The 15,554-nt window shown below is 38.8% G+C and overlaps 1 protein-coding gene across 9 annotated transcripts; it reads left to right on the top strand.

Annotated features, from left to right (window-relative positions):
* Positions 1-568: 568 nt before the first annotated feature.
* Positions 569-15,195, top strand: LOC131252927 (uncharacterized). 9 transcript variants are annotated; one of them, XR_009174749.1, is made up of 12 exons: positions 569-792; positions 1,017-1,151; positions 3,281-3,347; positions 4,663-4,759; positions 4,844-4,897; positions 6,772-6,868; positions 6,985-7,068; positions 11,754-11,794; positions 12,191-12,251; positions 13,737-13,796; positions 13,867-13,926; positions 14,399-14,464. XR_009174749.1 is itself a non-coding variant. In XM_058253717.1 (12 exons), exons 1-12 carry the CDS (start codon positions 636-638, stop codon positions 14,485-14,487), a joined length of 984 nt encoding a protein of 327 aa, XP_058109700.1. In that variant the 5' UTR covers positions 571-635; the 3' UTR covers positions 14,488-15,195. The 9 variants fall into 9 exon arrangements, 5 of the variants coding, with proteins under 5 accessions (XP_058109700.1, XP_058109702.1, XP_058109699.1 ...); XR_009174748.1 differs by having other exon boundaries at positions 570-792; positions 13,884-13,926; positions 14,399-14,495; XR_009174747.1 differs by having other exon boundaries at positions 570-792; positions 12,186-12,251; positions 14,399-14,461.
* Positions 15,196-15,554: the final 359 nt, after the last annotated feature.

The following is a 15,554-nucleotide window of genomic DNA, read 5'->3' as shown; positions in this document are numbered from 1 at the left end:
CACTCCAAGTGTTTGCGAAAAATGTCACACAGTCAATCTTAGCTCGAACTCAGCTCGAATTGGCCCGAACTGCTGACCGAACCGATCCGAGATGGCCAGCTAGGCTGAGGACCAAGCCGAGCCGAATTCAAGCTGGGGTCAGCTAGTGGCTGGGCCCGGTCAAGATGTGCCAAGCTCGACTCGATTAGACTTGTGTACACCTCTAATTAAGCATACAAAGAAATAGATATTTTTAAGAAATGAAACCGTTGCTCTACGTCCAAGATGGAGGTAGGATATAAGTATAACACATGCACAAACCCAACCCAAAATTAACTTGAGCCCAAGTCTGACCCCAAAACTGATTGGCCCATGCATGTGTGCCCAGGCTTAGCCCACGGGCCAAGTTTTAGTAGGTCCAAACCCAGCCCAATTCCAGTTGAGCTCGTCTGGGGACGTGCTTCTTTTTTGCTTTTATGGTTTAAAATGATCTGAAAAATTGAATGGACGGCGTGGATATACGACACATGAATCAAGTTGGGCCCCACGGTCACGGCCTTACCGAGCTCGGTGTTACATCAGCACCCGATTTCGTAGACAAGCTAGAGTCGTCGTCAGAACTCTCTCTCCCTCGCAGACGTTGGTTGGCGCGGGAAATGCTGCGAGTGTTAGGGTTTGAGAGGCAATGGGTGAAATCCCATTTTTACCCTTCTCTTTTCTCCCTTTTCTTCGTTTGTGTTTCTCAATTCGCCCTAGCCATGGTTCCTCGCCTCTATCCTACTTTCTCTCTTTTCTCCATCCTCTCCATTTCAGGTTCTCTCTCTCTCTCTCTCTCTCTCTCTCTCTCTCTCTCTCTATAGATTTTTGGGGGTGGGGCCCAGCAGATCAATGGTCTGCATCACTGAACCATGGGCTTCACTTGTACAGATTGAAAGCCTGAGTTCACTCTTCATTTCCTTAGCTCGGCAATAGCTCTCTCTCTCTCTCTCTCTCTCTCTCTCTCTCTCTCTGAAATTTCAATTCCGTTTTTTTTGCAGCTCTAGTTCTAGTAGCTTCTGCTCTTTTTGGTCGATGCTGCCGAAGGATTCTACAAGTATCTGCATCAGCACCAGCTCTTGTCATCTTCAATATCTTGTTTCTTTGGGGAGTTTATATTGCACTGATTCGAGAAGGTTCATTCCGTCTCTCTCTCTGATAATTGATTTATGTATATTTAGAATCTTAATATTTGTATAATTTCATATTTTGACCTTTTGTTCTTGCATTAGGTTCGTTTGGTTGCACCAAATGTAATGAAATTTCATGATATTCACCAAATGTAATGAAATTTCATGATATTTTGAACCAAATTAGACTGATTAATTGTGAAATATCATGACATTTCATGATATTTGGTGCAACCAAACTCAGCCTTAAAGAAAGCCAGCCATGTTATAAATTTGGGATTCCTTTGATGGTTTCGGACTTCAAAAAATTCCGGACTAAATTACCCACATGATGTGTTTTTAATTCTGCTTCCCCGGAATTTAGTGAAAAACCAGGGGCATTTAGCGTTTGGCCATGGTGCTTGCATTTGAATTTTTACATGGGAATGTTGGGCAGCTCTCTTGTCGCTTCCCACTGTAGGATGGTACATATGTAGACATCTAGGCTATTCATCAAGCGGGGTACCCTTTGAACATGCCCTAGATCAAACTAATGTTGGTTTGCTGATCATGCAGGTCAAACTTGTATGAGAAAGATGAGCAGTTAGAAATTAAGTCCAGATTCAGTGTACATGTATGTCTCTTGATGAGATTACTACTCTGATTTGTGGTATATGGACAGAGCACTACCTAATGAATGGCGTAGATCTCTGACACTGCCATCCAATGTGGAACTAGGCCCCGCATGGGAGCTATCATGTGGGGACTTGAAATTTTGCATGCTGGGCCTCAAATTCCCTAGATAGAGTTAGCAAAAAGGACAGAAAAAATTGATGCTGGTGAAGTTTTAGGTGTCTGATAGATAGGAATTGGCCCCACTTGCTTTGACTTCTTATTAGGTTATGGATCAAGTAGGGTCCATTCCCCATTGTCTCGAAAGCTTGATCAGATGTTGATAATGGTTCTTTGGTTGTTTTGTGCTAGATCATTTCCTGTTAGCATGAGGAAAATGTATGTAATTGATGTAGGGACATGTGATGGCCTAACCCTAGATGTATGTATAATCAGGATGAAGAGATTCAAATAGATAAATTAATCAACTAACTGTTTTTAATCAAATAAATTAGGCAAATCTCAATACAGAGATGAGATCATTCTGTCAGGATCATGCCCCTTAGCATAAAATCACGTAAACAGTAAAAATGGACGACTTAGGGATATAGGGATATCTCAGATCTAGCACAAGTCAGTCCACAGTCAAGTTTAGATTTGAATCTCCTGACTAGCCATCCCTCTTTTCTGTTCAAAACCAAAAAGGAATATCTAAAGAGGAACGAAAGGGATGAAGAAGAAATAGGTTCAAGAAGAAGAAGGTACGTATTCTAGTGCATCAAAGAAAAGAAAACGGCTGAATCTTATCTTTTCCCGCACCTCCAAGATCTAGAAAGAAGGAAGCCTGAAACCGGGTTGGAATCCTTAACACCCAGTGGCCAATCCTGAAACTCTAATCTCTTTCATATAAGAGAGAAAAAAACATACGAATTCTTATTCATTCAATAATAATAAAATAGGGTTTCTCATAGTGTATATATAAGCCATGGAAAAAGTAAAAGTGCACTAAAGCTCCTAAAAATAAGGAAAATAACAAAAAGACGAAAAAAGTAAAAAGTGTACTAAAGTCATTGAAAATAAGGAAAAGAACAAAAAAACGCTTAAAATTAAAGACACCCGCACGACAGGGTGTGAAATCCGCCCCATGGGCATGTGGTCATGGTGCAGTCATGCCACTCCTGCACTCATATCGCGTTAGAAAATGGGTCCGATGGACTCAGCGTCCATCCACATTAACTCCTTCGCTCCGGTAGTCTGTCGGTGACGCCTCTTCCTCTGGTACACTTTAAAGGGTGCATCATTGATGTCTGCATCAGTAATAGTTATTTATGTATGTAAATTTGACAGCTCACCCAATCGCGTCCTAATCACCCTAGGATACATGCCACATGTATGGTAGAAATTGAGGAGACAGCGTGAAAGCAAAATGCTCATTTAAGAAGAGTTTGTTGCTCGTGTCTTCCATTAATTTTGTTTTAAATGCTTGGCATGTAAATGTGTTTACTGATTATTTTTTTCTCTTTGTATTGAATATTGTCTTACAGGTTTTCCTTCTCTAAAGGATGTTGCAGTCAATGCAGAGTTTACTGTTCTTCTGATCGGCCTTCATAGGTTAGCTTTCTCCCCATCTACTTACTGATCTTTGACATTTCTTGTAGTTCTTATAGTACTAGATCTGAAATTGATGGAAAAGGCCAACATAATTCCAGATTCAATTGTATTCGCAATCAGAGGCCTACTGCACTTTGTATAAGAAGCCTGGTTTACTGATTTTATAATGGTATTATTTGGTTCCGTTGGGATTTTTCCCCATTAATGTCCAGAAATTCTCGATACTAGAAATTCTCTCCGTGCTTGCTGTTATATGGTCTGTGTGGAAAGAAGTAATAACAGCATATTCAACAAGAAGTCTTTGAATGTAGCGTCAGTCATACATTCAGTGAAAGGTGGGGTGGTTTCTTGGGCCTTGTGTCTGCCTCTTTTCAGGAGATGTAATAGGGATGATATTATGAAATTTTGGAGAGGCCATTCTTGATTATGTTAGCTGGATCGTAGGATGATATCCCACCATCCTCCCACTTTTCCCTTTTCTCCCTTGCTTTGTCATCTCTTTTGTTTAATGTTTGGTCTTAATGAATTTAAGTTACCATTCAAGAAAAAGAAAAAAAAGCTTGATATGGGCTGTTGGTTTACCTCACGCATTTAGTTATGTTGATCTTGTTTGCACATTGGAAATTTTAAACATTTACAAAGAAATTTTATTAAATACACTAGTTTTTTTTGTAGTATATTTGTCTACCCTTTTGAGCTTTACAGTTTTTTTTTTCTCTTTCTTTCTATGGTCATCTGTGTCTTGTCCTTTCCTGTAGAATACATATGTGATTCATGTATCACTCTGCAAATTTTTCATTATTGGCCTTACCTTCAATGCTTAATTTGATTGCTTGAAGGATGTGTTTGTGCCACATTAGGTTGGTTCCAATTTAGGTATGAATTTTTATGGTACTTCTGGATAACACTGATGAGATCTGAATGACTTGGCTATGAACCAGATGTTCTTGATGAACTTTCTGGCTGCTTATCACTTAGATGAACTTTCCAGTGTTTCATCGCTTCGTGTTGTCTATTTTTTGGGTCTCAAAGGGAACACCCACCCCCCCCCCCCCCCCCGAAGAAAACTATAAACTTGACTATGAAAATCTCAAGAGGTACAATGAATCATGAAGGAAATGGGATTCGCTCATGAACTCTGTGTAAAATTTTCTATTTGATGGGTCGGTGCAGATCGTATGGTTTCATCAACATGTTTGGTGAATCAAGTATTTGGCTAAATATCGTGTCCTCTAGCAAGTATTTTTTTTTCTCTTTCAAACAGGCAGATGAGCTTATTATTATTATTATTATTTTTGCATGTTCTTTTTTGCAGTATTCTTTCTGGGGATCCTGGTTTCATCTCGTATGATGATTCTTGTTTGGACAGACTCAACCAAAGTGCAGTTTCCAATGTTAGTTCTCGTTCTGAGGTTGTAAAACTTGATGTATTGGGCTTTCATCCATCAAAATATGTAATACTTGTATAGTTGTATTTACTTTATGTGCTTGCACAGGATGAAGAACTTTCATCAAGTGGCATGGAGTTTGAACAGCTGGCTGTAAACATGGTATTTCCCTTTCTACCTTGTATTACAGAATTCTTAATTTGTTTTTGAGAGATAAAAACAAATTTTATTAAGAAACGCACTCAGAAGGTGCTAAAAAAAAACTCAAAAAGGAAAAAAACAATCCCTAACCCATTTATACAAGAAGCCCACTCAACAACTAAATCCATTGCCCTGCCCAAAACCTTATCCACACTATTGCTAACATTACAAAATAATCTCCCATTTCTTTCAGCCCATAAAGCCCAAAAAACTGCAAGCAAACTTAACCTACACAAAGCCTTATCTTGCTTCGGAAGTCCCACCCCATTCTAAGCCGAAAGGAGATCACCAGAAGAATGTGGCATCGTCCAAAGAATATGAAAACTCCTTAGAAAACCCAACCAAATCTGAGTTGCAAACTGACGATACTTGAAAAGGTGATTCACCGACTTGGCGTTCACCATGCACACAAGACATATGTTTGGGATAATCATTGCACACTTCTGGAGGTTATCCATTGTCAACACCCTCTCCCTCTCGACTAACCACCCAAAGCCACAGGTCCACAACCTTCGAGGGCGCTCCGTACCTCTAAACATATTGAGCTTGCGCTTCACCACTAGCCCCACAAGGATCAATCATATCATAAAAGGATCGGACTGAGAAGCCACCAGACTTAACCCCCTTCCAAACCAGCTTATTCTGATACTCGATCATCAGGTGGCAAAGCCGAACATGATTTAATAGTGCCACATACTCTTCCACATCATCATCGGTAAAAGATCTACGGCACCAGGGAGACCATACCACAGAATCGTCACAAAAGGAGTAGCACTAAGAAACCAAAATATTAGGAACTGGAGACAACTGGGCTATCCTTGGAACATATCTTTCAAACGAGTTTTGCCTAGCCACACATCTTCCCAAAACCAAAATCTCTCCCCATTCCCAAGAGAAAAGCCAACCCCTTTAGAAAACTTCCCTCTTGTAGACATCACTCCTTTCCAAAGTGTTGATGCTCTGTATGGAGAGGAGTTTTTGGTGTGCCACCCACCCTCATTACTACTAGATAGCAATAGACTCCCTCCAAAGCTTGTCATCCTCCACACTAAACCTCCACAACCATTGCTCCAAAAGAGCTAAATTCATTTGCTTTGAATCCTTAATTCATGTGCCTCCCCTATCATAAGGCTTGCACACCTTTCCCCAGGATATGAGGTGAAACTTTTTCTTCTCTTCCTCTCTTTGCCATAGAAAATGCCCCCTTGACCTTTCCAACCTATCCAACACTGCCTTCAAAGTGATTCGGCCAATTCCCAAAAAAATTGATAGTTCCATCCGCTACCACCAGCATCGCCTTTGCAATTGTTGTCATTATCATTCTCATCCTCATTTCTCTCCATAATCGGTGTCGTACCTGTCATCTTTTTGTTTCGTTGTCATTGTTGTCTCCTTTTCCTGGCTATGTAGGTCCATCTATCAATCCTGTTCATCTGTGGATCCTATCTAAGGCCCAATCGGTATCAAGTGCATCTCACCACTTTGATAGAAGCCCTTTTTAGGTCTTTCCCTTCAACCTCGAACAAAGTTCCCCTTGTTATCGGGGTTGTCTTCTGTCTTATAATACGTGACTGTCTTCCCTCATCTGGTGGGTAAACTTGTATGTAAAAGATGGGCAGTTTAAATCAGACTTGTCAACAATCTTATTCAAAGTACACATGTGGCCCACCTCCTGATTAACTACGCTCCTCATGCATTCTTTTTTTTTTTTCAAAGATCTATTTATTTTTTGTGGGTTCAAGGGTTTTTTTTTTCTTCTTCTTCTTCTTTTCTTTTCTTCTTCTTCTTTTGAATTCTTTTGGCGATGGCCTCTTAAATGTCTCTTTCATTTACAGGGTGCACCTTCCCTCAAGAGGGTGAGATATTGTAACAGCTGTAAGGCACATGTAAAGGGGTTTGACCACCACTGTCCTGCTTTTGGGAACTGTATAGGTCTCACTCATTTTCTGTGACATTATTGGAGTTGTAAATGCAGCCTATAGTTAGTATTAAAACTTATTATTTGACTTGTGCCAAATCAATCTTGAAGTTGATGTTCTTGTTTGCAGGTCAGAAAAATCATCATTTATTCATGGTTCTTCTGATTGGATTTGTCATTGCTGAGGTTTCCTACATAGGGTGCTCAACTCAGTGTAAGTGATGATTTTTGGTGGAATTCTGTAAAAAAGGGACAGTTGGATGCTTGGCTTGGTCACCTCCTTACTTTGAGATTACAATTTAAAATTTTAAGATAATGCAGTGGGTAACTAACTGCTCCCATATTAGATGAAGAAATTGTTAAAAATAAACCAACTGAATATGCATTGATGAAAAATGATATACAAAATATTTCAAAGGAAACATGAATAAAATACCATAGGAATAATGACAAGTAGGAAAATAAGTTTTTCCCTAGAGAAGGTTTTGATTGTACGGGGTCCTAATCGATGCACCGTCTAAATGAATTGATGCAAGTATATTCAAAGTCTATTCATATAATTTATAAATGTAAGAAGACGTGGAAACACAAGCAATATATTCAAAAGCAAAAGAAGAATCACTAGATTAAGTCACATACATGTTTAAAGATTGCAACCGACTTGCGAGAAATTGGAATTTTTTGATATTTTTCAAATTTTCGCAACTTGTTTCATCTCCAAATCTCAAAATCCAAGCTCCCAATCCATAATTTTTCATACAAAACATGAAAAATCATGGATTTGTAACAATTTGACACTGATTTAACATGATTTACAGAAAAAAAAGGGATCGAAAATCGAAAATACTCACTAGATCAAACATGTGAGATATTATCCCGCTATGTGTATGTTTCGTATCGCACAAGTGAGATACAAGATATATTGTGGGATATATCGGCTGATATCGACAATACTTAAAACACTGGTGATGCAAGACAATTAACCACTTGCTCTAAAAGCTAGTTCTGATAGAGCATGACGAATCAATCCCTTTATCTTATAGCCCAGGTCCCACATCCTATGGGTTAAGACTTCAGCCGAACTCCCCTCGTACTTCACATGAGTTCTGCTTCACACGAGCCACTTGCCTCACACGAGTGGGGCCTGCCTCACACCGGCCACCCACTCCGAGTGTGCCCCTGCATCCCACAGGCACCCTACTCGAGCCCGGTGTGAAAATACCCTTGCATTAATTGGTTATGCCCTGTAACGGCCTTATGGCCCCAAAAAACCAACTTACGGTCACGGCCGTACGTATGCATATTGGCCTTTACAGCTGTATCATAACGGATACAAAACACCTTAGTCAAGGTATTCTGTATCGGTAATGGTGGTCGTAATGGTCACCAACGTTACTGATATGAGTATTGGTTGTAATGGTCGGTACGGGGGCGTAAGGAACGTTACAACCCTTGTAATGGTTCAAAAAAAATAAATTCCTGGAAATTCCGAAAAATATTTAGAAAATCTAAAATAATGTAAATATTCTGAATTTGTATGCATTTTTAAAAACATGTTTATGGTAGTGTAGTGGTCCACTCTTTGGTGAGAGTGTTGTATTGGGTTTTCTAGTGAATTTATGAACATGATTATGTGTCTCTTATGTTTACACATCACAATCAAGCATTAGAATTTGAAATCAGAAAAAGAAATGCACATATACCACTTTTTTCTATTCTTTCTTTCTTTTTTTTTTTTTTTTGAAAAAATGGCCTTCGGAGGTTCTATTTGCCCAAATCACTTCAATCTACTATTTTAATCCTAAAAACTATAGTACGAGTGGTCGAAATCTGCTATATAATGATGTAAGAAAGTTTTTGGAATGAGAAAAGTAAAAAAAAAAAGAAGGAAAAAATGGATTTACATTGAAAAAAAGAAGTGGCCATTTTTCGACCATTACAGGGGTAACAGTCACTACGCCCCATAATGGCCGTTATGGCCCATGTAACAGTCGATACGGTCCCCAAAAAACCAACTATCCCGTTTTACTCCCATATTGCTTAACAATCACGGTCGTTACCTGTACGTATCAACCTTTATGGCCGTATCGTAACGGATACAGAACACCTTGGTGTGCGCGCGCACGCGTGTGTGCGTGCGTGCGTGCATGCATCACACATGATTTTATGGGTTGATTTCAATTAGTTTGTTTAATTACTTTGTTATGAATATCTACTAAAAGTGATTTGTGGTTTTTGCAAAGATGATGAATTTTATTAAGGCAAACAAAAAACAAAAGGAAACAAATGGCTAGAAACCTAAAAACCCTAAAAACAAAAGAAGCTATACAAATAAACCTAAACAAAGAAGGAAAAAACAACCTCAGGGACCCCAGTTCCTATTACAAGAGGCAACCCTACTAAACAAAGGGCAGAGCTCCTAATGTTACGTAAGCACCACCCATTTCTTTCCAGCCATGTGCAGCAGAGGGCGGCTAACAAAGCTACCCTCCATTTCTTGGATCCAAGGATGTCTCCCCTATCGAAATGCTAGTAGCAAAAAAGATCTTCAATAGAGCACGACATCACCTAGTTGATACTCACCAATATGAAGATTCCGGACCAAACAATGCGGGAGGATCAGTGGATGAGCAACTGGTCGATGGACTCTTTAACACTAAAGCATAATAGGTAAGCATTGGGTAAAATGAGAGATCTTTTATGCACATTATCAATCGTAGGACCAAGTAAAGGCAACGACTTTTGGAGGAGCTTAGTCCAACCATAGAAAGGTAGTGTGGCTGACAGAGCGATTGGGATTAGGACAAGACAACTCCAGATATAACGATCTCACTGAGAAAGCCCTTGACTTGCAAAAACATCACACCATCGATTCTTTCTCCCACAGAACTAACAACACTCCTTGCCATCGAGGGAGGACCAATAACTCATCGAACTCCGAATCATCTAGCTCCCTAACGCAAGGAGGCAACCAGACTCCTGCTTCTCCCTCAGATAAGAAAAGCAGCTGGCGACATGAATGTTAGCCTCTGGGCAAAGGGACACAATGGAGGAAAAAGACTTGCGAAGAGGGGAATCCCCAATCCAAACATCATCATAAAATCTCACCCTAGTGCATTTGCTCACGACGAAGCTAACACCCTACCTAAGTCCCAAACAACTTCCTTAATTTTCTCCAAGGGGGTGTTTGTTTTTTAATTCCCCCATGTAAATGCATGTAAATGGGTAAATGATTAATTACCAATGTAGTTCCTACACTTTTTTCTATGCTAACAATGATGGCTTGCTTCTTTAACACCAAAACCGAGAGTGTAAATTTCATGTGGGGCCCACTGTGATATATGTGGCTTATCCACGCCGTCCATCCGTTTTGCGGGATGATTTTAGGGCATGAATCCAAAATTGAGGTAGATCCAAAGCTCAAGTGGACCATGCCAAATGAAATAGTAGGTTGAACACCTACCGTTAAAAACCTTTTACGACCACGATTTCCTATGGTGTGGGCCACTTGAGCTTTGGATCTGCCTCATTTTTGGGCTCATTACCTAAAATGTTTAGGTAAAATGGATGGATGGTGTGGATATGTCACATACATTACAGTGGACCCCACAAATTTAAATCAGCCTTTTTTGAATCGAGTTTCTAGGTGGAAATACACCATGACTTTCAAACAGATGTAAATAACAATAACGAGCTGTTTAGTGGTGTTTACCGCAGAATTGAAGACTATCAAACAAAGACTACGTTGCATCTCATGATGACATTTTAAACAAAGAACTATTTTTTGAAAACTAGAAAATGTGGTTAATATCCAAATTACATTAATATTTTACAAGCAAAAAGCTACCTAATAACTTAGATTCTACTTATATAAAGTATAAGTTTCACCCGCACATCTCTCGTTTTCTTTTGCCATCTCTTTCCGTGCAGTGTATGCTTTCGTTTTACTCACAAAAGACAGTAATCATTATGCAAACGCAGGCTTCACTTAATACCGTGTTTTTCTCAAAGGAAGAATTTGATCCAAAATATGGGATTGGACAATCAAAATACCATGGTATTTCTAGACATGCAATCATTGTGTAATAATGGTGTTAATTCCATCTAATGCAATTCCATACGATTTAATTAGGCCCTAAACGGAAAGGGGCTTCTAGAGCAGCAGCTTCTTCCGGAGAAATGGAATCAAAAGGCAGATTATCGAAAGAAGGCCTCTGGAACCCCTCATCCGAGAGCAAGGTCTTATGGAAATTAACTATTTTCTCACAAATGAATTTTTTCTCAGTAACTCGAACATTTTTTCTCTAGTGTTTTTATTGCCTTCTTTGGGTCAAATGCCCCTGGACCTTTGGCGCCACATAATATCTTCCTTGCGAACCCTAGATTGATAAACAGATTTTAACTAATCTCGAACCGCTTGCTCTTCCTCGATGAGCAAACCTCCTCCTTTGATTTCCAAAGCTTGAATGTCGTTCAGCATCAAGTTCGACTCCAGCTCCGTAAGACTGAATACTTCCCGTTTCTAGACAGAGCTTTGCTTTCAAAAGTGATCGGTGGTCGGTTTCTTATCAGTTTGTTACAATAACAAATGACTAATTATAGATAATACCTTTCTTAATTTTGTAGATTTTTCGCATTTTGTTTTCTCTATGTTTTGTGTTATGTCAACATCTTTCTTTTGTGATGCTGAATTCATTCTTGGTGTATTGAGTCAGATCCAACTTGTCTATAAGGCTAGTTTCAATTTACGTAAGTTTTAGATTATTATATCGGACTAGCATCATTTGGATTGAATGATGCAGTGCCAATCCTGGGGCCCTAATTTTCATGATTAGCATGTTATGTATGCATTCCCTTTCTTTTTGCAATTTGTCACTATTTTCTTATTCTGGATGGCAGTTATTGCGAAATCACGGAACATGCACAAAACTGGCTCAGAGGTACGTCCTGTACCGCGATTAGCTCCCTCCAAGAATTGGATTAGCAACTAATATACTGGTGATCTAATATAATTGTTGCAAATCCTACTTTGTTCGGCTATTAACATGTCAATTAAGTTTTGATTGAATTCTGAGGTTGATAATTAGTTAACCCGTATTACATGGAAAATGCTCGTCTTTGCTGATTTTTGTTGCAAGTGGGCATGTCTTGAAGACCTGCTCTTTTTTTTTTCTTTCTTTTTTTTTTTTTTTTTAGTTACTTTTTACTGTCATAGCAGTTCTTTGTTATTCCTTCACTATAAAATTTGTGTGGCTTCAATATTATGCAAAAGGTTCTTTGTGATATCATGATTCATGACTTGAGTTATTTGTTTATTCTTAAACTCTGCAGAGCAGTCTCTCTGGCAACTTGGCTATCGGCACAATGCTTTTTTGCCTTCTCCAAGTGCTATGGCAGGTTTGCTTCATATTAAGTGCCTGTTTGGTCATGCTAATTTAAGCGTTTCTCAGTGCTTTTGATTTTCAAAATTGATTTTATGACTCAGGTATGTTTGGTCAGCACATCTCATTAATCACTTGATAAAAATTAATTAGGGAAATAGTGCTTTTTAGGAAACGGTTGGATGTGTTTCCAGCAGTGCTTTATTGCCTACTACAAGTGCTATGGCAGGTTTGCCTCGTATTAAATGTGATCACATAAAACTTTTGGTAGTGAACTTTTGGATTGTTGGCTGATATCGGCATATTGTATCACGGGAACATAAAGAGTAAAAGCCACTCTGAGTCCATTAAATCTTTGTCAAAAGAATGTTTGGTTTGATGGACAAGCTAGACTTGATGAAATGGAACATCTGACCAGGAATGATCTGGAGTTGGACACCAATAGCAAAGTTGTCTGTCTCCAGCCCCTTATACGAGCTGGTAGAGACATTCCCTCATGGGAAAGGTCCAGGTTACTAGCCCACTTACGTCACCATGCCTAGGAGCCGCATCCTCCAAGGCTATAAAAAAAAGTCCTGAAACTTATTCCTGTGATAGTAAGGAAGTTCCTCATGCTTTGACCTCTTAGGAGATGATCAGATCCAATGGTGCCCACTTTCCAATAATTCTCACCAACTGCGAAGTGCCCCTGTTCTTCTTCTGGTCTCCAACACCTGATCTTTTCCCATATCCAAATTGCATTCAGTAATGATGTTGACAAAAGAAAACTAAATAAATAAATATGAGATTTAAATAAAATCTTCTGTCTTCTTTTCTTTTCTTTTCATTCTTTTTTCTTTTTTGGTGAGGGATTCAATAAAATCGTTTGTTTCCCATGAAAAAGGAATAAGTATGACACTTTAATGAAGCCTCGCAAGATTGTTATTTGTAAGCACTTCAAAATATTACATGGGAACATCTACAATCGGTGAAAAGAACCAGCAAATTCTCTACGTATTTGGTCTATTGGAATTGAAAATTATAGGAGATTTGATGCCTGTTATGCATTTCAATTGAGAATGGGATAAAATCGGGTAGAATATGTATAGTTTTTTTATTGGTAAGATCGGGCAGGATATCAAAGTATAATGTCAAAACTTACCTTTCAAAAAGCCAATAATAATAATGATAATGATAATGATAATACTCTAGGTAAGAACAACCAAGGAATAAAACTGACTCGTACTTCACCAAGAAATCAAAATTCTACTTTTTATCATGTTGGAAAAAGAATGAAATCAGTGTAAAGCAAATCAATTAAGCTTTGTCTGTGAATGGCATGAAAGTATGTTCAGTTACAGGCTTAATGGCCACTTCAATATCCTCATTCGATTTGGTTGCCTCCTTGCTTTTATTATTATTATTATTATTTTAAAATTTTGTGTGTGTGTGTGAAAATGTCATACTACTAAATGAACTTCCGTCAAATTATCTGACCAAACAAGTCATGGTGGATATCTAGGTGGTTTTCCTGGCGTGGCATATTTATTGCATCTGTTTCAACATCAAAACTGATGAGTGGGTAAGCTCCAAAACAATTGTCTTATTGCATTTCCTCAGATTGGTCTGGTTCTCCATATCTTGTCTGATAGTAAGCAATGTGGGTCAGATAAACTGGAGGAAATATCCAGAGTTCCAGCTTGTCGTTCCAGGTAAGTTAAATGCCTGTATTGGCGGTATTCAAAGTTAGAATGTATAGGGCCCTGGGCATTGAAAATATTACTCGCTGATGCTTTTGGTTCCTTATATTTTTAGCTCATGATTTGATTTTCTCGACTGCTGGACTGATTGGACCTCACTGTCGTTATGAGCGATGTCCCAAAAATCTCCCAGATTGGAAGATCCTTAACCCTTTTGATTGATAGCCAATATAAGTCAGGAAAGAAAAAAAGAAAAGAAAAGAAAAGAAAATACAGCAATGGTCCATATTTGATAAGATATGGCGAAAGACCAAAGTTTCTGGATCTTCCAAGCTTCTAGGATTCCAGGGGGCCTTCTCCATGTATCGAGATCAACAGACTGGATCATTGAATCATGGGCTAACATGTACTGAATAGAAAAGCCATCGGGTGGTGGGCTTCTACATCTGTTCATGAGTTTTCTTGACACAATGCACTTCTTCAGGGCAACCCTTTGCAGAATTGAGGTTCAAAAACCCATATGATAAAGGAATTCTTGGTAACCTCAAGGATTTCCTGGAGTTGAAGGAATAGATAGACCTACTTGATGGATGTGTTTCTAAAGCTTTGGAGGCTAAGTCGCAATAGGCAGTCTTATCGTATCTGAGGAAATGGGCCAGAATCCTATCCCACTTTGACAGTGCTGTGGTGCAATTTTGAGGCCCCAAGTCTGATCCCAGCTTATGTCGAAACAACAGAAGAATGGGAAATTGAAATTTCAGGTTGGATTGAAGGAGATTCATTGCTTCCAATAGTGACAACCGAACTATAGCATCGTTTATGTGGCTTCAACCTAGTGTACAAAACACGCACAATCTTCTAGACAAGTTTCAGAGGTCCATAACTTCCTTTTGGGAAGTTCCACAACCTACGGTTTGTGAGTGCTAGCTACAAAATTGCTTCCCTTTTGTACACTTTGTTTTCATTTCTCCGGTCTGCCTCATCAAAACCAATAACAGGGGTGTCTTTATTCTGTCATTTGTTGAAACTACCACAAGTTATTATACAATGCTCGAATGAGGGGCCAAAAATCTGGTTGGTCCAGTCATCGGGTAGAAGGTAGTGTACAATCTCTCAGCCTGTGCATTCTACAATACCTCTTTGACAGCATTAGAATTCGCAATGTATGTTTACTTTGTCATTGTTGTTAAGCATCAGAATCAGAAGCCAGCTGTACGGATTTATGGAGTGTGTATGGTTATCTTCAGATTATATGGAAGAGGAAAATTTAAATTTGATTCATCGTTGTTTGTCTATTTATTTATTTATTTTGAAACTTGATTTGAAGGAAAAGTTGCAAAAATACATTAAAAATAGAAGCGATTTTTGTCGTCGGTGTGATATGAAACGTACTACGTACTAGTAGTTGGGATAATCAGTGTTTTAAGTATTGACTATATCAGACGATATAGCCCACCTGTGCGATATGAAAGACACAAGTAATAGGATAATATTCCACATGTTTGATCTGGTGAGCATTTTCGATCTTTTTTTTCCCCCCCCCTATAAATCATGTTAAATTAGTGTCAAATTGTTACAAATTCATGATTTTTCATGTTTTGCATGAAAAATCATGAATTGGGAGCTTGGATTTTAAGATT

This window comes from Magnolia sinica, chromosome 8 (assembly GCF_029962835.1).
Source record: "Magnolia sinica isolate HGM2019 chromosome 8, MsV1, whole genome shotgun sequence".
Lineage (NCBI taxonomy): Eukaryota > Viridiplantae > Streptophyta > Magnoliopsida > Magnoliales > Magnoliaceae > Magnolia > Magnolia sinica.
This window is presented reverse-complemented; position numbering and strand designations above follow the sequence as displayed.

Coding starts and splice junctions, on each gene's coding strand:
- LOC131252927 (XM_058253716.1), top strand. CDS start 636: ATGCTGCGAGTGTTAGGGTTTGAGAGGCAATGGGTGAAATCCCATTTT. Junction 793..1,016: donor CTCCATCCTCTCCATTTCAG/GTTCTCTCTCTC, acceptor TTTTTTTTGCAG/CTCTAGTTCTAGTAGCTTCT. Junction 11,795..12,185: donor TGCACAAAACTGGCTCAGAG/GTACGTCCTGTA, acceptor TAAACTCTGCAG/AGCAGTCTCTCTGGCAACTT.